General features: G+C 39.6%; 1 protein-coding gene across 3 annotated transcripts in view; it reads left to right on the forward strand.

The window, feature by feature from the left end:
* The window catches only part of igf2bp2a (insulin-like growth factor 2 mRNA binding protein 2a), a 71785-nt gene that overhangs the window by 46977 nt on the left and 6483 nt on the right, over positions 1 to 18325 (forward strand). For 2 of the 3 annotated variants that reach the window (XM_067443564.1, XM_067443566.1), the window contains exons 6-12: positions 476 to 763; positions 2942 to 3076; positions 3163 to 3285; positions 7188 to 7323; positions 9591 to 9725; positions 12782 to 12850; positions 16093 to 16212. In XM_067443564.1, coding sequence (XP_067299665.1) covers positions 476 to 763; positions 2942 to 3076; positions 3163 to 3285; positions 7188 to 7323; positions 9591 to 9725; positions 12782 to 12850; positions 16093 to 16212 — 1006 coding nt within the window. The remainder of the gene's footprint in view (positions 1 to 475; positions 764 to 2941; positions 3077 to 3162; positions 3286 to 7187; positions 7324 to 9590; positions 9726 to 12781; positions 12851 to 16092; positions 16213 to 18325) is intronic. The other variant, XM_067443565.1, reaches the window with a different exon arrangement.

Consider the following 18325-nt stretch of genomic DNA (forward strand, 5'->3'; position numbering starts at 1 on the left):
GAGGGGGATTGCCATGTTAATCTTGGACTAAATTGGCCACCGTAGGAGTTAAAACGAAATCAGAATTGAGAGGACCAGAAACTAATATTCACTGGATGGTCATATACCTTTACACCGCTAGATGGGGGAAAATATCACACAGTGTAGCTTTAAACTAAATTAAATACAGCCAAAAGTCTTTGACATACCATTGGCATGAGACATTTATTTATACTGTTACATATGATTATAAATGACGAGTCAATTTTGATGCCATTGTAAAATAGCAAACACGTATATCAGCTGATATTAATGCTGTGAAGTTGTCTGCATTAGACATTTTCTGCAGGACCTCCACCAGTTGACATAACTGTCACTTCATGGATATATACCACCATACTCCTAGCTCTGATTTTACATTAAAAAAATGGCTAAACTCTACACCTTTACACTTTCATTGTATTCCACTGGTCATTTTCTCCATCCGTGTCTCCAGCGCTGTAGAGAAGTTAACAGGACAGACGTTTGAGGATTACTCCTTTAAAGTGTCTTATATTATGGACATGGATGCTGCTCCACCCCTGCCTGCGACCCGGAATCGCAGAGGTGGAAGAACATCACGTGAACAGGACTCCCAGCCCGGGACCTCTGCAGGCTCCCTGGGGCTCCGACAGAAGCAGCAAGACTTTCCCCTGCGCATGTTGGTCCCCACACAGTTTGTGGGAGCCATCATTGGCAAGGAGGGTCTCACAATCAAAAACATCACCAAACAGACACAGTCTAAGTGAGTTTTATGTATTGATGCAGTTAATACGATTCTGAAGAGTTCATTTGGTGCACTTTAATTAATATAAATGTATGAATTACAAATGTGATCTACACTACCATTCAAAAGTTTGTGTTCGGCACCATTGGTTAAATATATTTTTGATAGGAGTCTCCCACCAAGGCTACATTTATTTAACCTAAAACATTAATATTGTGAAAAAAATTACAATTTAAAAAAGTATTCAGACTCCCTTAAATGTTGCACTCTTTATTATATTGCAGCCATTTTCTAAAATCATTAAAGTTTTTTTTTCTTTCTCATTAATGTACACACAGCACCCCATATTGACAGAAAAACACAGAATTGTTGACATTTTTGCAGATTCATAAAAAAAAAAAACTGAAATATCACATGGTCCTAAGTATTCTGACCTTTTGCTGTGACACTCATATATTTAACTGGTGCTGTCCATGTCTTCTGATCATCCTTGAGATGGTTCTACACCTTCATTTGAGTCCAGCTGTGTTTGATTATACTGATTGGACTTGATTAGAAAAGCCACACACCTGTCTATATAAGACCTTACAGCTCACAGTGCATGTCAGAGCAAATGAGTATCATGAGGTGTAAAGGAAGAGCCTGAAGAGCTCAGAGACAGAATTGTGACAAAGCACAGATCTGGCCACGGTTACAAAAAAAAATTCTGCTGCACGTAAGGTTTATAAAAGCACAGTGGCCTCCATAATTCTTTAATGGAAGACGTTTGGGGCGACCAGAACCCTTCCTAGAGCTGACCGTCCGGTCAAACTGAGCTATCGTTTGAGAAGAGCCTTGGTGAGAGTGGTAAAGAAGAACCCAAAGATCACTGTGGATGAGCTCCAGAGATGCAGTTCTGAGATGGGAGAAAACCAGGCACTGCTCATCACCTGTCCAATATAGTACCAACAGTGAAGCATGGTGGTGACAGCATCATGTTGTGGTGGTGTTTTTCAGCTGCAGGGACAGGTTGCAATCGAGGGAAAGATGGATGCGGCCAAGTAAAGAGGTATACTGGACGACAACCTTCTCCAGAGTGCTCAAGACCTCAGATTGGGCTGAAAGTTTACCTTCCAACAAGACAATGACCCTAAGCACAGAGCTAAAACAGTAAAGGAGTGGCTTTACAACAACTCTGTGACTGTTCTTGAATGGCCCAGCCAGAGCCCTGACTTAAACCCAATTGAGCATGTCTGGAGAGACCTGAAAATGGCTGTCCACCAACCTTTACCATCTAAACTAACAGAACTGGAGAGGATCTGCAAGGAGGAATGGCAAAGGATCTCCAAATCCAGGTGTGAAAAACATGTTGCATCTTTCCCAAAAAGACTCATGGCTATATTAGATCAAAAGGGTGCTTCTACTAAATATTGAGTAAAGGGTCTGAATACTTAGGACCATGTGATGTTTCATGTGATATAGAGTTTTTCTTTTTTAATTTTTCTGCAAAAATATCAACAATTCTGTGTTTTTCTGTCAATATGAGGTGCTGTGTGTAAATTAATGAGATTTTTTTTTACTTAAATTATTTTAGCAAATGGCTGCAATATAACAAGAGTGAAAAATCTAAGGGGGTCTGATTACTTTCCGTTTCCACTGTATTTATACATATGATGGCAAATCTGAATTTACTGAAAAGTCATCATTACTCCAGTCTTCAGTGTCAAATGATCCTTCAGAAATCATTATAATATGCTGATTTGATGCTCAACAAACATTTCTTATTATTATCATCATCAATGTTGTAAACAGTTGCTTAATATTTTTGTGGATTTTTTGTCAGGATTGTTTGGTGAATATTAAGGTAAAAAGAACAGCATTTATTTAAAACATAAATCTTTTGTAATATTATAAATGACGTTACTCTCACTTTTGACCAATTTAATGCATCCTTGATGAATACGAGTATTACTATAATAATAAAAAATTAAATAAAAAATTGTCTCCAAACTTTTAAACATTAGTATACATGTAATATCCATTGATAAGATCATCAGTATATTTTGAACATGAAATATCCTGAAAATATGTTACATTTATTAATCTGGCTGTGAGCATTATTTCACATTGATTATAAATACCCGCTTGATGACAGTGACAACTCTTCACAGAGCTTTATTTCATCTCTGCTAAATGGTCATGTTCTCATTCTGATAGGGTGGACATTCATCGCAAGGAGAACGCGGGAGCGGCAGAGAAGCCAATCACCATCCACTCCACTCCTGAGGGCTGCTCCGCCGCGTGCCGTATGATCATGGACATCATGCAGAAAGAGGCTGATGACACGAAAGTGTAAGTCTGAATCTTCCAGTCTTTTTATTTGATTGTATTCTTTCAGGCATCTCTGTAATTGCCAACTTGTGGTCTTGCTTCTGTAGAACTGAGGATATTCCTATGAAGATCCTGGCCCACAACAGTCTGGTCGGAAGACTGATCGGGAAGGAGGGCAGGAACCTGAAGAAGATTGAAGAAGAGACAGAGACCAAGATAACCATCTCCTCGTGAGTGTCTGTTACGTTTGATGGCTTTCAGCAGGTGAAAACAAAGCAAACTCATAATTATTTTGCTATTGTGGCTGTTTTTTTCAAATCTATTGTGTTTTGTTTTTATTAAATTAAAACAGCAGTCACACGGCAGCTCTTGTTTTGATAGGTAATACTGTTTTGTAGTCAAGATATTGATCATAACATGACCTGAACATGTGATGTGACATCTTGTGATGGACTGCTAAGTGCAGAGCGTCAGTGTACAGGTGGTTTTATGTTTTTCCCAGAAATAAAGTGTGTGCTGGTCACACAGATAGCTTAGGAAGTGAGTCACCCAATTAAACCTTAACCAGCACTCCTGACGTCATTGCTTAGATGTCTCTAAAAACAGCCTTATTTACCAATGCTCATCAATCGATTCAAATAGCTTGCTTTTTACAAAGAATCCCATTTCCTTCCCGGTGGAATCAGAGAAAAATGCTGTAGAATTTGCCTTGATATTCAGCACAAGAACAACACAGCGACGATACAGTGCAAACATCTTGTGTTTTGTCTTTCTAAGACATGGCTCAGATCTCTCTTATTCTGTGCTCCAGTTAACTCATGCTTTACAATTAGCGTTCTTACCATATTTTGGAAATACGGGTGTTGTGGGGCAAATTTTGGTTTGTTTTATGACGCTTTAGACATGATGTTAATAATAATAATATTAATAATAATAATAATTACTAATTAATATCCCCCCTAAATATGTCCCCCTTTTTTCAAATTAAGTAGTGGGGCATGGATCAATGAACTCAGAAAGCACAGGGCTTAAATAACAAGGTAATAAGATAAGTAATCATGAATCAAACACACTGAAACTAGGTCAAGTGACAGGACACAAAGGCAAGCAGTTGAAAAAGCAGTTGAAGTTGAAAACCTTCTTGTGAATGTTTGTGTGCGCATACAATTTCAAAGTTTCCGACTCAAAAAAAAAAGAGGCTGTGAACGAGCGCATACCAGCACATCCGCTTCATAATGCAACATAACAAAGCTATACTTGTGGGCAAACATTTTAAATAGTGTTTAAATTCAGAGTCACCTTGTGGTGGCTTGGAATTCAAAGGGGAATCGGCTTATTCGTGTTTAGATGTAGGTCGGGTGTCTGGATATGTATCTGATTTAAAACCAAATCAGATTTTTTTTTGTGTCAGTGTAAACGCAGCCTAGGTCAAATGACAAGACATAAAGGCAAACAGGAACAAAACCAAAACACAATGAAACATAGACAAAATAGGAACAACACAGCGATGATACAGTGCAAACATCTTGTGTTATGTCTGACATGGCTCAGATCTCTCTTATCCTATGCTCCAGGTATCTCATGCTTTATGGTTAGAGTCCTAACCATAGTTTGAAGATGTGGGTGTTGTGGGGCAATTTTTTTTGTGCTATTGACATGATGTTGTTAATAAAAATAATGATAATTAATAATTATTTTGAGCTCAGGAAGCAAAGGGCTTAAATAACAATGATAACTAATAAGATTATTAACATAAGGTAAACGGAATCATTAATCAAACACACTGGGAAGCTAGGTCAAGTGAAAGGACACAAAAGCAACCAGAAACAAAACCAAACCACAATGAAACATAGCCAAAAAAGAATATACACTTACAGTAGCTCCCCCTCCCGGAAGGCGCATTCTTGCGCTGTAAAGAGTCCATCTGATAAGGGAGGCCTTTGGTGATGGACGTGGAGCTGGAGAGGGGTGTAAACAAACAGAGACAGTATAGTCCATGGGGGAGTGGGGGTTGGAGGAGCCAGTATGAGCCAGGTAGGTAGCCAGCACAATGGTCCAATGCGGATTTGCAGGAGGTAGGAGCCATGGTTGAGGCCTGGGAGGAGGTACCAAGGATGTGATTTCTTGCGACTGAGCCGGTCCTGGTGGGGTGGAGGCCCAGACAGAGCCGAGCAGACATAGAGCCATGGTGACACCGCAGGTCTGGAGGGGCAAATTGGAGTTGATGGCTCATGGGAGCGGGCACCCAGGAAATGGGGGTGGAGCCAAAGTGAACGAAGACACACTGGGAAACGAAGCCTGGTGGACCTGAAGGGATGGAAGGCAGAGGCACAGCTGGATGCCAGGAATCCTTTGATGGAACTAGGGTGAAGTCTGACGGAGGGACAAGCGAAACTGGCGGAGCTGGTGAGATGACCTAGACAGAACTACAAGGTGGTGTGGATCTGGACCGAGGGAGATCCACACCACCAGATGGAACTGCCTGAGGATGAGCTGCTGGACAGACAGAAATCAGTGGTGGCAGGGATGGGGAACTGGTTGGCTGAGGAAGAAGATGTGGGAGAGAAAGGCTGGGCAGAAACTTTGGAAACAGAGGAGGGTTGAAGCTGGGTGGGACCAGTGGAAATGGGAGATCCAGGGGTATATCCTCCTCAAATTCCTCTAAAAGTTTTCAGATGCCAGGTACAACTCATCCACAGCAGCGGGGGTGTGGATGGGGCTTCCCTCCATGCCCTCATACTCCACAAGCACTCCAGTTGTTGTGTTGCGTTGCGTTGCTGACTCGTGCACCCGGTAGGACACGTCATTGGGCTCTGGGGCGGGGTGCGGGTCAGTTGGACTTGCTGGCTTGTTATCTGCAGCATGCTCAGGCTTCGGGTCTGTGGTGGAATCTGGCTGTAGCTCTTTCTGTAGGAGTGAAGGCTGACTAGGCTCTGGGTCTGGAGTGGGGCTGGTGTCCTCCTCCACGGGGCAGATGGTGAATGGCAAATCACTGTTCACCAGCATCCACTCCACAAATGTGGTGAGGGTGCCCTCCCTGAGGCTTGAGATGTAGAATACGCAGAGCGAGACTCAAGGGACAGGTTTCTCTGCTCCAGGCATAAAAGATAAACAGCAGGAAGGTCCATGGTGACTGGTTGGAGAAAAAAAAAGATAACATTTTATTTGAAGGTGACAAAGTTACACAATACTACATACTTACTATAGTAATAACAGTAAATGATGTATATTAACAAGTAACTAACCCTCAACCAAACCTTAACTGTAACTCTAAGTCAATGTAACTGTCACCTTCAAATAAAGTGCAACTAAAAAAATATTGTTTCGGTTCAATGTTCTGTCACAGTAGGCTGTTGCAAGGGAGGAGAACTAATAAGATAATTAACAGAAGAGGTAAACAGAATCATTAATCAAACACACTGGGAAACTAGTTCCAATGACAGGACATGCAGACAAACAGAAACAAAAACCAAAACATAATGAAACAGACAAAACAGAACATACACATTACAAATATATATTATATAGTTAGTAAATAATTCATTCATTAACATTAGGTAATTAGTTAGCATGAACTAACTACGAGCAATATGTTTTTCCATCATTTATTAACCTTTGTTAATGTTAATTCATAAAAATACAATTGTTCATTGTTTGTTTAGGTTAGTTCACAGTTAGTTAATTAATTAATTAATGTTAAAATATGGTTCTAAAAATGCTGAAATTAAGATTAAGAAATGATTTAGAAGTATTTTCCATTGTTAGTTCATGTTTGCTAATGCAATTTACTAATGTTAACAAATGAAACCAAAGGTATGAAGTGTTATTAAACTAATAATAATAATAATAATAATAATAATAATAATAATAATAATAATATTATTAATAATAATAATAATAATAATAGAAAAGATATTGACCCATTCAGATTTAAGTAATAATTAAAAAATTATCTAAAATTAGTCAATACCAATATGGTCACATCATATGCACACTATAATAATTCATTATTAATCATTAAAATGCCTTCAATTCAAGCACTGCTCTGATCTGACTGGAATAATGTGTTTCTTAAATATTTACCAGTAATTTTACTTTGCTTTTTCTCTTTTTTTGTCCATTCTTCCCACAGTTTACAGGATTTAACTATTTATAACCCAGAGAGAACAATTATAGTGAAAGGGAGTATCGAGGCCTGTTGTAGGGCTGAAGTGGAGATCATGAGGAAACTGAGGGAAGCCTATGAGAATGACATTGCTGCTATTAATGTAAGTGTTTTTAGTTTTGATGACAAGATTTTCACACTTCATTTTAATCCACAGTCTTTGATGTAATAATCAATATGACGTGTCATATTTTGCTGTTTATAGTGAGTCAAACACGGTCGACCTTGAGTCTGAGTCCTATAGACGACAATACTTTTGGATGGCTTGTCTGTTTTCTTGTGTTTAGTTATTGACTGTTTATAGGAAACAGCCTTGAGTCAGTTCATCCCCTGCCGTGCATAAGGAGAACGCATCCTGTCAACAGCCGTTCACACAGACATGCACGCACATGAACACCATTCTCCCTGTTTACACACACGACGTCACTGCCTGTGCCGGAGGGAGGTGAAGCCGTAGACTGAGAGCAAATACTGTAACAATAGCATCATCGTTCTAGTTTACATCGTTCTGGTTTCATCTTCAGTGAGTCATTTATTTTGCGGCAGAGGCCTCTATCAAATACAAGGATCAAATGTATGCAGTTTCATTTATAGTCACGCATTAGTCAGCCCTCAGTCAGGCATACGGTAAATTATTCATGCTTGGATCAAGTGTTTTTGCGACAGTTTCATGTGTAACTGTCTGTTAGTTGAACCTTGTAAACTTCATTCCATTTTGAATGAAAGAGGCACGGCAGATGAATCAGGCAGAACTTGAGAAACCAGGCATATCTCTGTCAAGACTAAACAGCATAAAAACTTATCTAAAAGCGCTTTCCACATACAATGATGCACCGGTTCGATGGAGCCACCTAGCGTGATAGTAACGATATTACAAGACATTATAACAAATATTAACATAGTTAAAGGGATCCCATGGTGTTGAGACTTGTATGGCTTAATATAACATAAATGATGTCTCTTACTGAATTATGTGGTAGAAAACCCATGAAAGATCTACGTTATTTAAAAAATCGATTTTATATTTGGACCATGGGCGGCGCCATTTTGTTTGCGTTCTAGGTTGATGACGTAGAGTGGTTGAACTCCTCAATCAGCTGGCGTTACCCGTTGCTATTTTTACCACAACGCAACTCGAAAATTGTTTCAGAGTTAAACAAAACAAATGAATTGCTTTGTAATTGTACTTAAAACACACTCAAACATACATGTGCACACAAACTCACCTACACAAGTCACAAACAGATCGGCGGGCGCGCACACACATACCTGACTGCTCTGTCTCAATCGCATGCATCATCACCAAAACATCCTGCCTCTCTTCCTCACGTTACTTTATCCCATCGTCCTACCTAGATATTTCCCTCTGCTGGTCACATTAGGCATTATAGTTAATCTACTATCAACAGTCTATCTGGGGAACAGGATGTGTTGAACAGGATATCAACAAAGGGAATAGATTGAGGGTTATGTATGCGCGCGCAGTGCGTGCGTGTGTGTGTGTGTTCGCGCCGATCTGTTGGGCTGGGTGTGTGTTCGCGCCGATCTGTTGGTGTGTGTGTGTGTTGCTGTGTTCGCGCCGATCTGTTGGGGTGTGTGTGAGTCTGTGTGAGAGAGAGAGTTTGTGTGCACATGTATGTTTGAGTGCGTGAAGTCGGACAGCTGTTTGTAAATCGGCTTTACTCGTTATTGCGGTGGAACGTGAGACTGAATGACTGCACTCGAACATGTCCACTATGGTGTCGGACAACACTACAAATGTCCGTCCCTTCAAATAATGCCCTATTTAAGGGTATAGGGTCGATTTCAGATTCAGCCCCTGTCGTGGAGACTGAGCAGCCCAACATCTCGATTGAGACAGAGCCTGTCGTGTGCGCGCCCGCCGATCTGTTTGTGACTTGTGTAGGTGAGTTTGTGTGCACATGTATGTTTGAGTGTGTTTTAAGTATAATTACAAAGGAATTCATTGGTTTTGTTTAACTCTGAAACAATTTTCGAGTTGCGTTGTGGTAAAAATAGCTACAGGTAATGCCAGCTGATTGAGGAGTTCAACCACTCTACGTCATCAACCTAGAACGCAAACAAAATGGCGCCGCCCATGGTCCAAATATAAAATCGATTTTTAAAATAACGTAGATCTTTCATGGGTTTTCTACTACATAATTCAGTAAGAGACATCATTTATGTTATATTAAGCCATACAAGTCTCAACACCATGGGATCCCTTTAAGCCTGTTCATAGAGAAATCTGTGGCTATATTTTAATCTTAAATGAGAGTTAGTATCAAGAAAAGCATGGTAGCTTGAGTTTGTGCATCATAATCATTCATAATCATTCATAATCCATGATGTTATTTCTCTATCTTGTAGCAACAAACCAACCTTATCCCTGGGTTAAGCCTGAGTGCACTGGGCATCTTTTCAACCGGTTTGTCAGTATTGCCACCAGCTGCTGGGCCTAGAGGCGCCCCATCCATACCCCCAACTGGCTACAACCCTTTTCTTGTGAGTGCAAACCACAGTATGGAGATATATATATATGCATTTTTATAAATACAACATATCTGCTTGTTTCAACCTTTGGAATGCATAACATTTAGCTTGGCAAAATTCTAATTTTAGCAATTGGCCTCACCCCATACAATGTTCAAAATGGAATTTGAATGGGAATAACAAGAAGAAGTTACTGAATTGTAATTCACAGAAATTCAGTGTAGTCACACAAGGAATTTCATGTTTTTAACACACATTTTGTGACAAAATATAAATAATTATATAACACATTTGTACAGATAATTTTTGCCTGAAATGTTTTTCTTCTTCTTAAGTAATTAGACACATTTTTTTTTCTTAATTAAAGGGGGGGTGAAACACTCAGTTTCAGTCAGTGTCATGTCAATCTTGAGTACCTATAGAGTAGCATTGCATCCTGCATATCTCCGAAAAGTCTTTATTTTTTTAATAATTATATAAGAAAGATGCGCTGTTCCGAGTCTTTCCGAAAAAAGCCGAGCGGGTGGGGGCGTATCGTGTGAGCGGAGCTAAATAGTGACGTGTGCGCCGCCGTGTTGAGTGCGTCGTAAAGCTGTGTCATCCCTAACAGCGAAAAAAACTTTATTCAAAATAAAAAATGGCTTTTAATCAGATACAGCCATACATCTATGATCCGGAATCAGACCCAGAGGCTGCAGTTGAACAGGAGCAGCAGCAAAAACGACTAGAGCACGACGTCTCTATGTGGTACAAGTTAGACACTAACTATATAATATGCTTAGCGGCTTGTGTTATTTACATATTTATACTTGAATTATATCGTCGTATTTTTGTCTTTGAAGGTGTACATGTGGGAAGTGCAGTTGTGCACGTGTGTGTGTGTGTGTTTACGCGTGGTTTGTGTAGACAACACGGAATAGTAGCGCATTTGAATGAAGAAGCGCGCTTATTTAGTTCAACATATTTCCCCACTCTTTGTGTATTGTTGTTTGGAGTGCTTTTACAATACACAAACATAAAGTTACACATATAGTGGCCAGCTAAACAAATGTACACGCACTACACATCGCATGCTCCATTGATCAATTTCTATATATAGTAATATATATAGTAACTATACGTGATCATGTTTGGGCTACTTGATGAGCATAGACACAGACATTTGAAGCAGTCTAACTCACCGCCCGCGGTTCTAACGTTGGGACTGCTCCATCCTTCAGCATTAGGCGATTGGGAAAATCCGGCGTCAAGCTGGGCCTTGTTTATGAAACAGTCGGCACCGAAATGCAGCGAACAGATATAAACATTCGCGCAACTCAGTTGCTGATCCGGAAAAGCAAATTACATCCACTGTTGCCTTAACGCGGGGTTTTTGGGGAATCTGTGCAGGACTGTCTTGGTCTGGCAACCAAAAACGCACTTTTTGATGTCATTGTTATGTGCACATCACCTGTCCAGCATCCTACAAGCCAGCGCTTTGATGGGCGTAGCCTGTTGCTTTCGCTCTCTCCCTCTCTCTCTCTCACGCGCTTCCGGTAGAATTGTCCGTACGGCCCATACAAGGAAATTCCGCCCCCATTAACGTCAAAGGGGACGCATGATCGCAAAAAACTTGCCGAAACTTATGACTAACCGGAAGTAGTATTTTTGACAAAGAAATACTCCCATCAAACGTCCACCTTAACTTTTGAAACTTTGTCCATGTTTAGTATGGGGTTCCATGTCTTTAACAGTGTAAAAAGATCAGTATGCATGAAACAGCATTTCACCCCCCCTTTAAGTGAAATCAATTGCAACAATTTTTTTTATTAATAAACATTTATGTAGTCTGCACTTTAAAGCATTTGTTATAAATATCAATTTCTAGAAAAGGCCATATGATAACGCTTTTAATGGGGAATTCATACAGTAAAATAACATTTTTAAAACCTATTCTTGCAAAAACAAAGAATTACATTTTATTTACATTCTTAAATTGTAATTACTACTTCCAGTTTTCTACCTCAGTTCAATTTCAGGAATTAAATGTGACTAACAGAATTCTAAGTTCAAATCTAAATGGTGCACTATCCTGACATTTGGTCTCCCGATGACATTGTACACGTTGTCTCTTTCTTAGTGAGTACTCACTTTAGAATGTAGCATTGTTGAGTTGTATAGTTCATCCGTTCAGTTAGCGTGCAGCAGGATTCCCCTTCATATTTAGTGATGAGTCAGACAGGACAGCTTATGGCTCACAGATGAACTAATGAAGGTAGAATGAGTGCGTGGGTGTGTGTGTGTAAGATGGCACTCATAACTGAATGTGTTTTTTTTTTTTTTATCATCTTCAGTAGTACTGTAAAACTTCAGTAGTCATTTATTATAAATTGTTTATTATAAATTGTACAACAGGTTTTTATTAGTGTAGTTTTCCCCTTAAACCAAGCTTTCTTTATAACATTACAAACTTTGGCATTTACTTTCATTAACAAATCTTGCTTGCAAACTCTTGCAAACCAGCAAATTTACGGGATAACTGAAATTGTAGGTTGCAGCTATTAATGGGCCAATGTCTTTTTTAAAATATATATCTTATAAATGTATCATTTAACAGTAGGGCTGGTAAAATAATACATAATAATAATAATAATTAATTAAAATAAATGTAATACTAATAACTTAAATTAAAACAAATTATTCACACAGGTTTCTGTAATTAATCATTGTTAATCAATCCTGGCATTAATTTTCACATTAAATCACCAAAATAATGGCAATATAAAGACAATATTTTAAATATTTGATATTCATCTATTTTTGAAAGGTAAAAATATTCACACAAACTTCATTTACAATAAATGTCACATATCACTTTTTATTTTTCATTTTATACAGTATAGTGTGTTTGGTGTTGTTTCGGTCTCTGTTATTCAGTCACAGCTCTCTGAGAGCTGGCAGTTCAATCATGTAAAGTTGAGTTGAACTTATGAGGACTGACTTTTATTCTTAGTTCTCAGTATTTACATGTGTAATAAAGTGGAGCCAGTGAAATGTTCTTGTAAATTGATCCATCTCATCTGTTCCAGGGTCACTCATCACAGCTGGGTGGGCTGTACGGTGTTCCGCCTGCTAGTGCCGTCTCTCACCAGCACACAGTGAGTACTGGAACTAAAACTGTCTAAAAACTGTTGTTTGTAGATATTGATATCTAGAAAATGGGGTGCAATACAATTTAATAATAATGTGATGTCCTGAAAATTGATTTAAATGATCACTCTAAAAAAAACACCTATTTTACACAATATTTACTCAAAATTCGGGTGCATCAGTCAATCTCATGTCAATCTTGAGTACCTATAGAGTAGTATTGCATCCTTCATATCTCTGAACAATCTTTAGTTTCATTATATTTATAAAAGAAAGATAGGCTGTACCGAGTCTTTTTGAAAAAAAAACGAGCGGTTGGAGGCGTATCGAGTGGGCGGAGCTAAAGAATCACGAGGGTGCGTAGCTACTGCACGAGAGCTTCTGAAAGCTGTGACATACTCAAGCGTGGAAAAGAAAACGTTACTCTAATAAACCATGGCTATCAATCAGACTCAACTAATACAGTTATGATCCAGAATCAGATCCGGAGGCTGAAATAAATTGAACAGGACAAGCAGCAACAGCAGGATGTCCGTCTCTGTGGTATGTACTGTATTTAGTGACCTGTCAACATTTGTGTGGGTTTACTCACAGTTTATGAGGAAATGATTCGGTTTATGGACTATTGTATGCGACTAAACCTTAGCAGTAGCAAGCAAAACGGTTTTGCACGTCAGACTAGTGTAACATTATACATAGAACAACAATGGAGTAACCGTTAGCGCATTTGAATGACGAAGCACGCTTTGTGAGAACGTCCTCTAGGTTTATGTTTGGGGTGGTTCAATAAACAAACTGACACCTATAGTGGTCAGCTAAACAAATGTATTTAAACACACGCCATAGATTGCATGCTGCATTGATAAATTAACTACATATAATCGTGTTTTTTACTGATGTTTACTTAGGCGACAACAGCCAACAACAAAGACATTTGAAGCAGTTTTACTTACCACCTGCTTCCAAAGCAGGACTGTTAACCTTTATCATTGGGACCACTCCATCAAAAACACACTTTTTTGGGAACATTGTTGATTGTTGATTGAAGTCCTGTGACAGCAGTGAGAGCAGCGTTTATGGCGTGCATTTGCTCTCTTGCTCTGGTCGCTCGCGCGCGCACCCTTCCGGGAGGAGAGCCCGTTCGGCCCATACAAGGACATTCTGCCCTGTTGACGTCAAGTGGACCCATACTCGAAAAAAACTCTCTGAAACTTGTGAGAAACCGAAAGGAGTATTTTTGACACAGAAATACTCCATTAAATGTCCAACTTAGTTTTTGAAACTTTGTCCATGTTTAGGATGGGAATCCAAGACTTTAACAGTGTAAAAAGCTCAGTATGCATGAAACAGCATTTCACTCCCCCTTTAAAAACAGGGAATGCTTCGTATTAATTGACAGTGTCCACAAGATAGAGTGACTACATCTGTTAAAGGAACACTCCACCATTTTTAGAAATAGGGCTTATTCAACTTCTTTCCTACATTTAGATATGTGGGCAAATGCATTTTTGCCTCAGTTTATGCATTGTTTTAGTTTGGCAGGGTCGCCGCTAGCTTAGCTTAGCATAATGAATGGAGTTCTATGTTGCCAGCTAGCATGTCCCGAGTAAAAGTGATAAAAAAACCCTACCTAATTACTTCTTGTGAATACTACATGTCTACTTGGGACTATATTTTGGTGTTGGACTACATGTCTACTTGGGACTATATTTTGGACTCTTGCTGTTGAGCGATTGCAATGTGTTGAATGATCACAGCATGATATCTCTGCGCCCAAGTAGCAGTGCTTCGCCTGTGCTTCCCCATAATATAGTCCCAAGTCAATATCTGCCTAGGAAATCACCTAGTCTTAATCTGCATCACTATTTTTACTCGTTGTAAATACGCAGGCCACAAGAAATAATTAGGTGGGGGGTTTTTTGGATCACTTTTACTCGGGACATGCTAGCTGGCAACATAGGATTCTATTTATTATGCTAAGCTAAGTTAGCGGCGACTCTGCCAAACTAAAATAATGCATGCACTGAGACAAAAATGCATTTGCCCACATATCTAAATGTAGGAAAGAAGTTGAATAAGCCCTAGTTCTAAAAACGGTGGAGTGTTCCTTTAATGAACCAACTGGACAATGGACACAGTTATAAGCTTTACTGTAACCCAGTGCAACAGCAATGTCTCATGTTATTTTAATAAATAACTTAATAGTTATTCACAAAATAACACCTCTTTCTCTGCCCTGTAGTACTGAGCACCTCAAGCTAATGCTGTTAGCTAATGAATGAAAACTCTGAAACTATCTATCACTGTCGCCCATGCATGAGTCTGAACAATGAGCCGTCGGTTTTCTATGGTTCACACTTGGGTGCCAGGCAGGTCAGGTCCTTTAGGCCCTGTTTACACCTGGTAATAAGATGCGTTTTGCATGATCAGATCACAAGTAGACACAGACCCGTTTACACCTGTTTTGTTTTATTTGTCTCTTTTGTCCACTTTTGTCCTGATTACTTCAAGGGGAGGGTCTATGGACGGGTAAATGTCTCGGCTTTTTCAGATCTTTCGATCCAGTAGATGAAATAAGCTCACGCAATTTACATATGGATTGGCCGGAGACAACGGAAAAACATACAGAGAGCTTCAGGTTTCGTTTCTGCTCTGACAGCCACAAGACCATAGCGAACAAAGTGAGAGTGTGTGTTGAAATCAGGAATGGTGATAGAACATTGTGCTTCAAACCAAACCTGGGTCTTCAGCTGACAAAGTTTAAATCCTCTCTGGCTAGCGTGCTTCCCATAATGTTTACCCACCAGGTCAGTAGCTGGAGACCAGACAGTCTTTTAAAGCAGTTCGAGCTACCTCTGGAAGTGGTCAAAAGTGTACAAGATCAAAACATTTTAGACCCTGTTCAAACTTGTATTTTGCATCGTCCACTTGTGATTTAAACAAGCAAAACCTTATACTAGGTGTAAACAGGGCCATAGAAACATTTAAGTGGTTTGTGGTTTGGTTTGTATGAGTGGAGTATTTCCGTTCAAACCTGTGTGAACCTTCAGGGCTCAACCTCCAGCCTGCGCTGAACTGGGCAGCATCTCAGTGGGATTGTGGGTGGTTTGGGGAAAACGGAGAGTAAACAGACACATGGACATTTTAACAAAGGATCACATGCTAAGATTTTAGAGGAATCCCTGATTTACAGCATCACATTAAATTGGAGGATGTAATATGTTGCATGTTTCTTCTACCCTCTCTACAGCAGGCTCCTGAACAGGAGGTGGTCTACCTCTTTATCCCAACTCAGGCTGTCGGTGCTATTATTGGCAAGAAGGGCCAGCATATTAAACAACTGGCAAGATTTGCAGGAGCCTCTATTAAGGTAGGAGTTTCTGCCCACTAAAATGCCTCCGCTATCATATCTGTTAAATGGTTTCTTGTATGTTTTTGTTATGTGAAGCAAAATTCTAGTTTTCTGCGTCCCATTGCTGAGGTCCTTGATTGGAATCTAACCATATCACGCTCAGATTTGGCCTAGTTGCCTCAGTGTGTGTGAGCCAATTATCTGTAACCTTCTCATTGTTGATTCAGCCAGTCCTGTAGGTTGCTGGGTGAGTAGAGTGAGACAGTCCACCAACCTATGGTTCAGAATGTGTTTGAAACTCAGTTCATTTCATGTCTAATGGCATGTGAACTATTACTCTGCCGTTCTAAAGTTAAGGATTAAGATTTTTTTAGGATTTGTTTGTTGTTGATAGAAGTCTCTTATGGTCACCAAGGCTGCATTTATTTGATAAAAAATACTTAATTACAGTAATTCTTAATATTGTTGCAACAGTGTACACTTAAGCCCCGTTTCCACCAAAATTACCCGGAACAATTTGTACCAGGAACTTTTTTACAGGAACTTTTCTTCCCCCCAGACCTGCAGCTGTCTGCGTTTCGACCGCGATCTAAAGTTCCGAGAAGATTAGGCAAATTAGTCCGGTGATGTAGGACTGCGTGCGACTGTTCCTCCAAGTCAGTGAAGGACATGTCTTACTGCAGTAATCATTTTTGTGTGTACCGATTGAAAGGTGGACTATTTACATGAGCCGTTATCTAAACCGATCTGGTGTTTACATGTGATGACTTTCAATCGCAATCATTTTGTCACATGCAGTTTGTCTGCCGCATCAAAAATGTCAATGCTGTTTTCACCAGCAGCTGGAGTGTGTTTACTGTAGCCATAGCAACTCTTAACGGCCACCAGCACTAATACAGTGTTATTTATAGCTATTTATTCGTTGTAAAGTGTAATAATCATCTCAGAAAAAAAACTGTTCTGTCAGGCACAGTTAAAGTAAAAACTGCCTGGGGCAATATACGCTGTGTCATTAGTCCAACATTATCTTCATAACTTACGAAATAAAAAGTTTACCCCTCAGAAAAATTAACTTTCCTCTCTTGTCAACATGAGCGCGGCGCGCGCTGTCACGTCATGTAAGGACACACACTTAAAAGTAATCGGTCAGGTCATGGTGAAAAAAAATTAATAACGAGTATGGAAGAGATTCAAGCGGTGCTGCTTTTGCTGGTTATGTATAGGTTTACGAGGTAATTAACAACGACAGAAAAGAGCACTAATATGCAGATTCAGCAGCATGCAGCATATTCAGAAAGCTTGTAAAGCTAGATTTAAAATGACAATGTTACATTACATACGTGCAATGTCCGTAATAGCTGATAATAATATACATTGTCAATGTATATTATTATCAGCTATTACGGACATTGCACGTGAGATGGCTGAGACGAACGCGCGCCATCAGACAGAGCGCAAGACTGATATTTACCACTGAACGAGACTGAACCTCGCAAGACTTGCCCGTTGAAATAAAATGCTGCTTGATCTAGACCAATCAGCATGTTCAGCGCCCAAGTCCCGCCCTCGAAAGTTCCTGAACTTTGAAAAAGTACTACCTCGCGAGCAGGGCCGTTTGGAGGGGGAAATATTTACCCGGAACTTCATTTAGACCCTGGTTCCTGCGGTCAAAACACACGAAGTACCACCCAAAGTTCCTGGTTCCTGGGTAAAGTTCCTGCGGTGGAAACGGGGCTTTAGTGCATGTTAGTGACCTTATATGATGTCATTATAGATGTTTTCTCTATACATTTCAATAAATGCTGACATTTGTATGTCATTTTACTGTGTGGTGCATTTTACTGCAGCACATGGTATAATGACATCAAGTATAACCAAACTGAATCCTTGACCACAGAATCATAACACATACTGATCATGGAGAAATTTAAACCATCATACCTCTATTCATTTGGAACAGATCCCTCTGGTGGTTGTGTGGTGTGACTTCAAGAGTATGAGCTGAATGAATGGTTCACATTTCAGATGTAGCTCTAGAAATTTAAAGCAAATTGAGTTCTGTCAACAGTGTTTGTGGCATGTCCTTGATTGTCTCAGAAAAGTGTTGATTCATATCTTGGTAAATACATCA

The sequence above is a fragment of the Pseudorasbora parva genome, chromosome 5, assembly GCF_024679245.1.
Source record: "Pseudorasbora parva isolate DD20220531a chromosome 5, ASM2467924v1, whole genome shotgun sequence".
Lineage (NCBI taxonomy): Eukaryota > Metazoa > Chordata > Actinopteri > Cypriniformes > Gobionidae > Pseudorasbora > Pseudorasbora parva.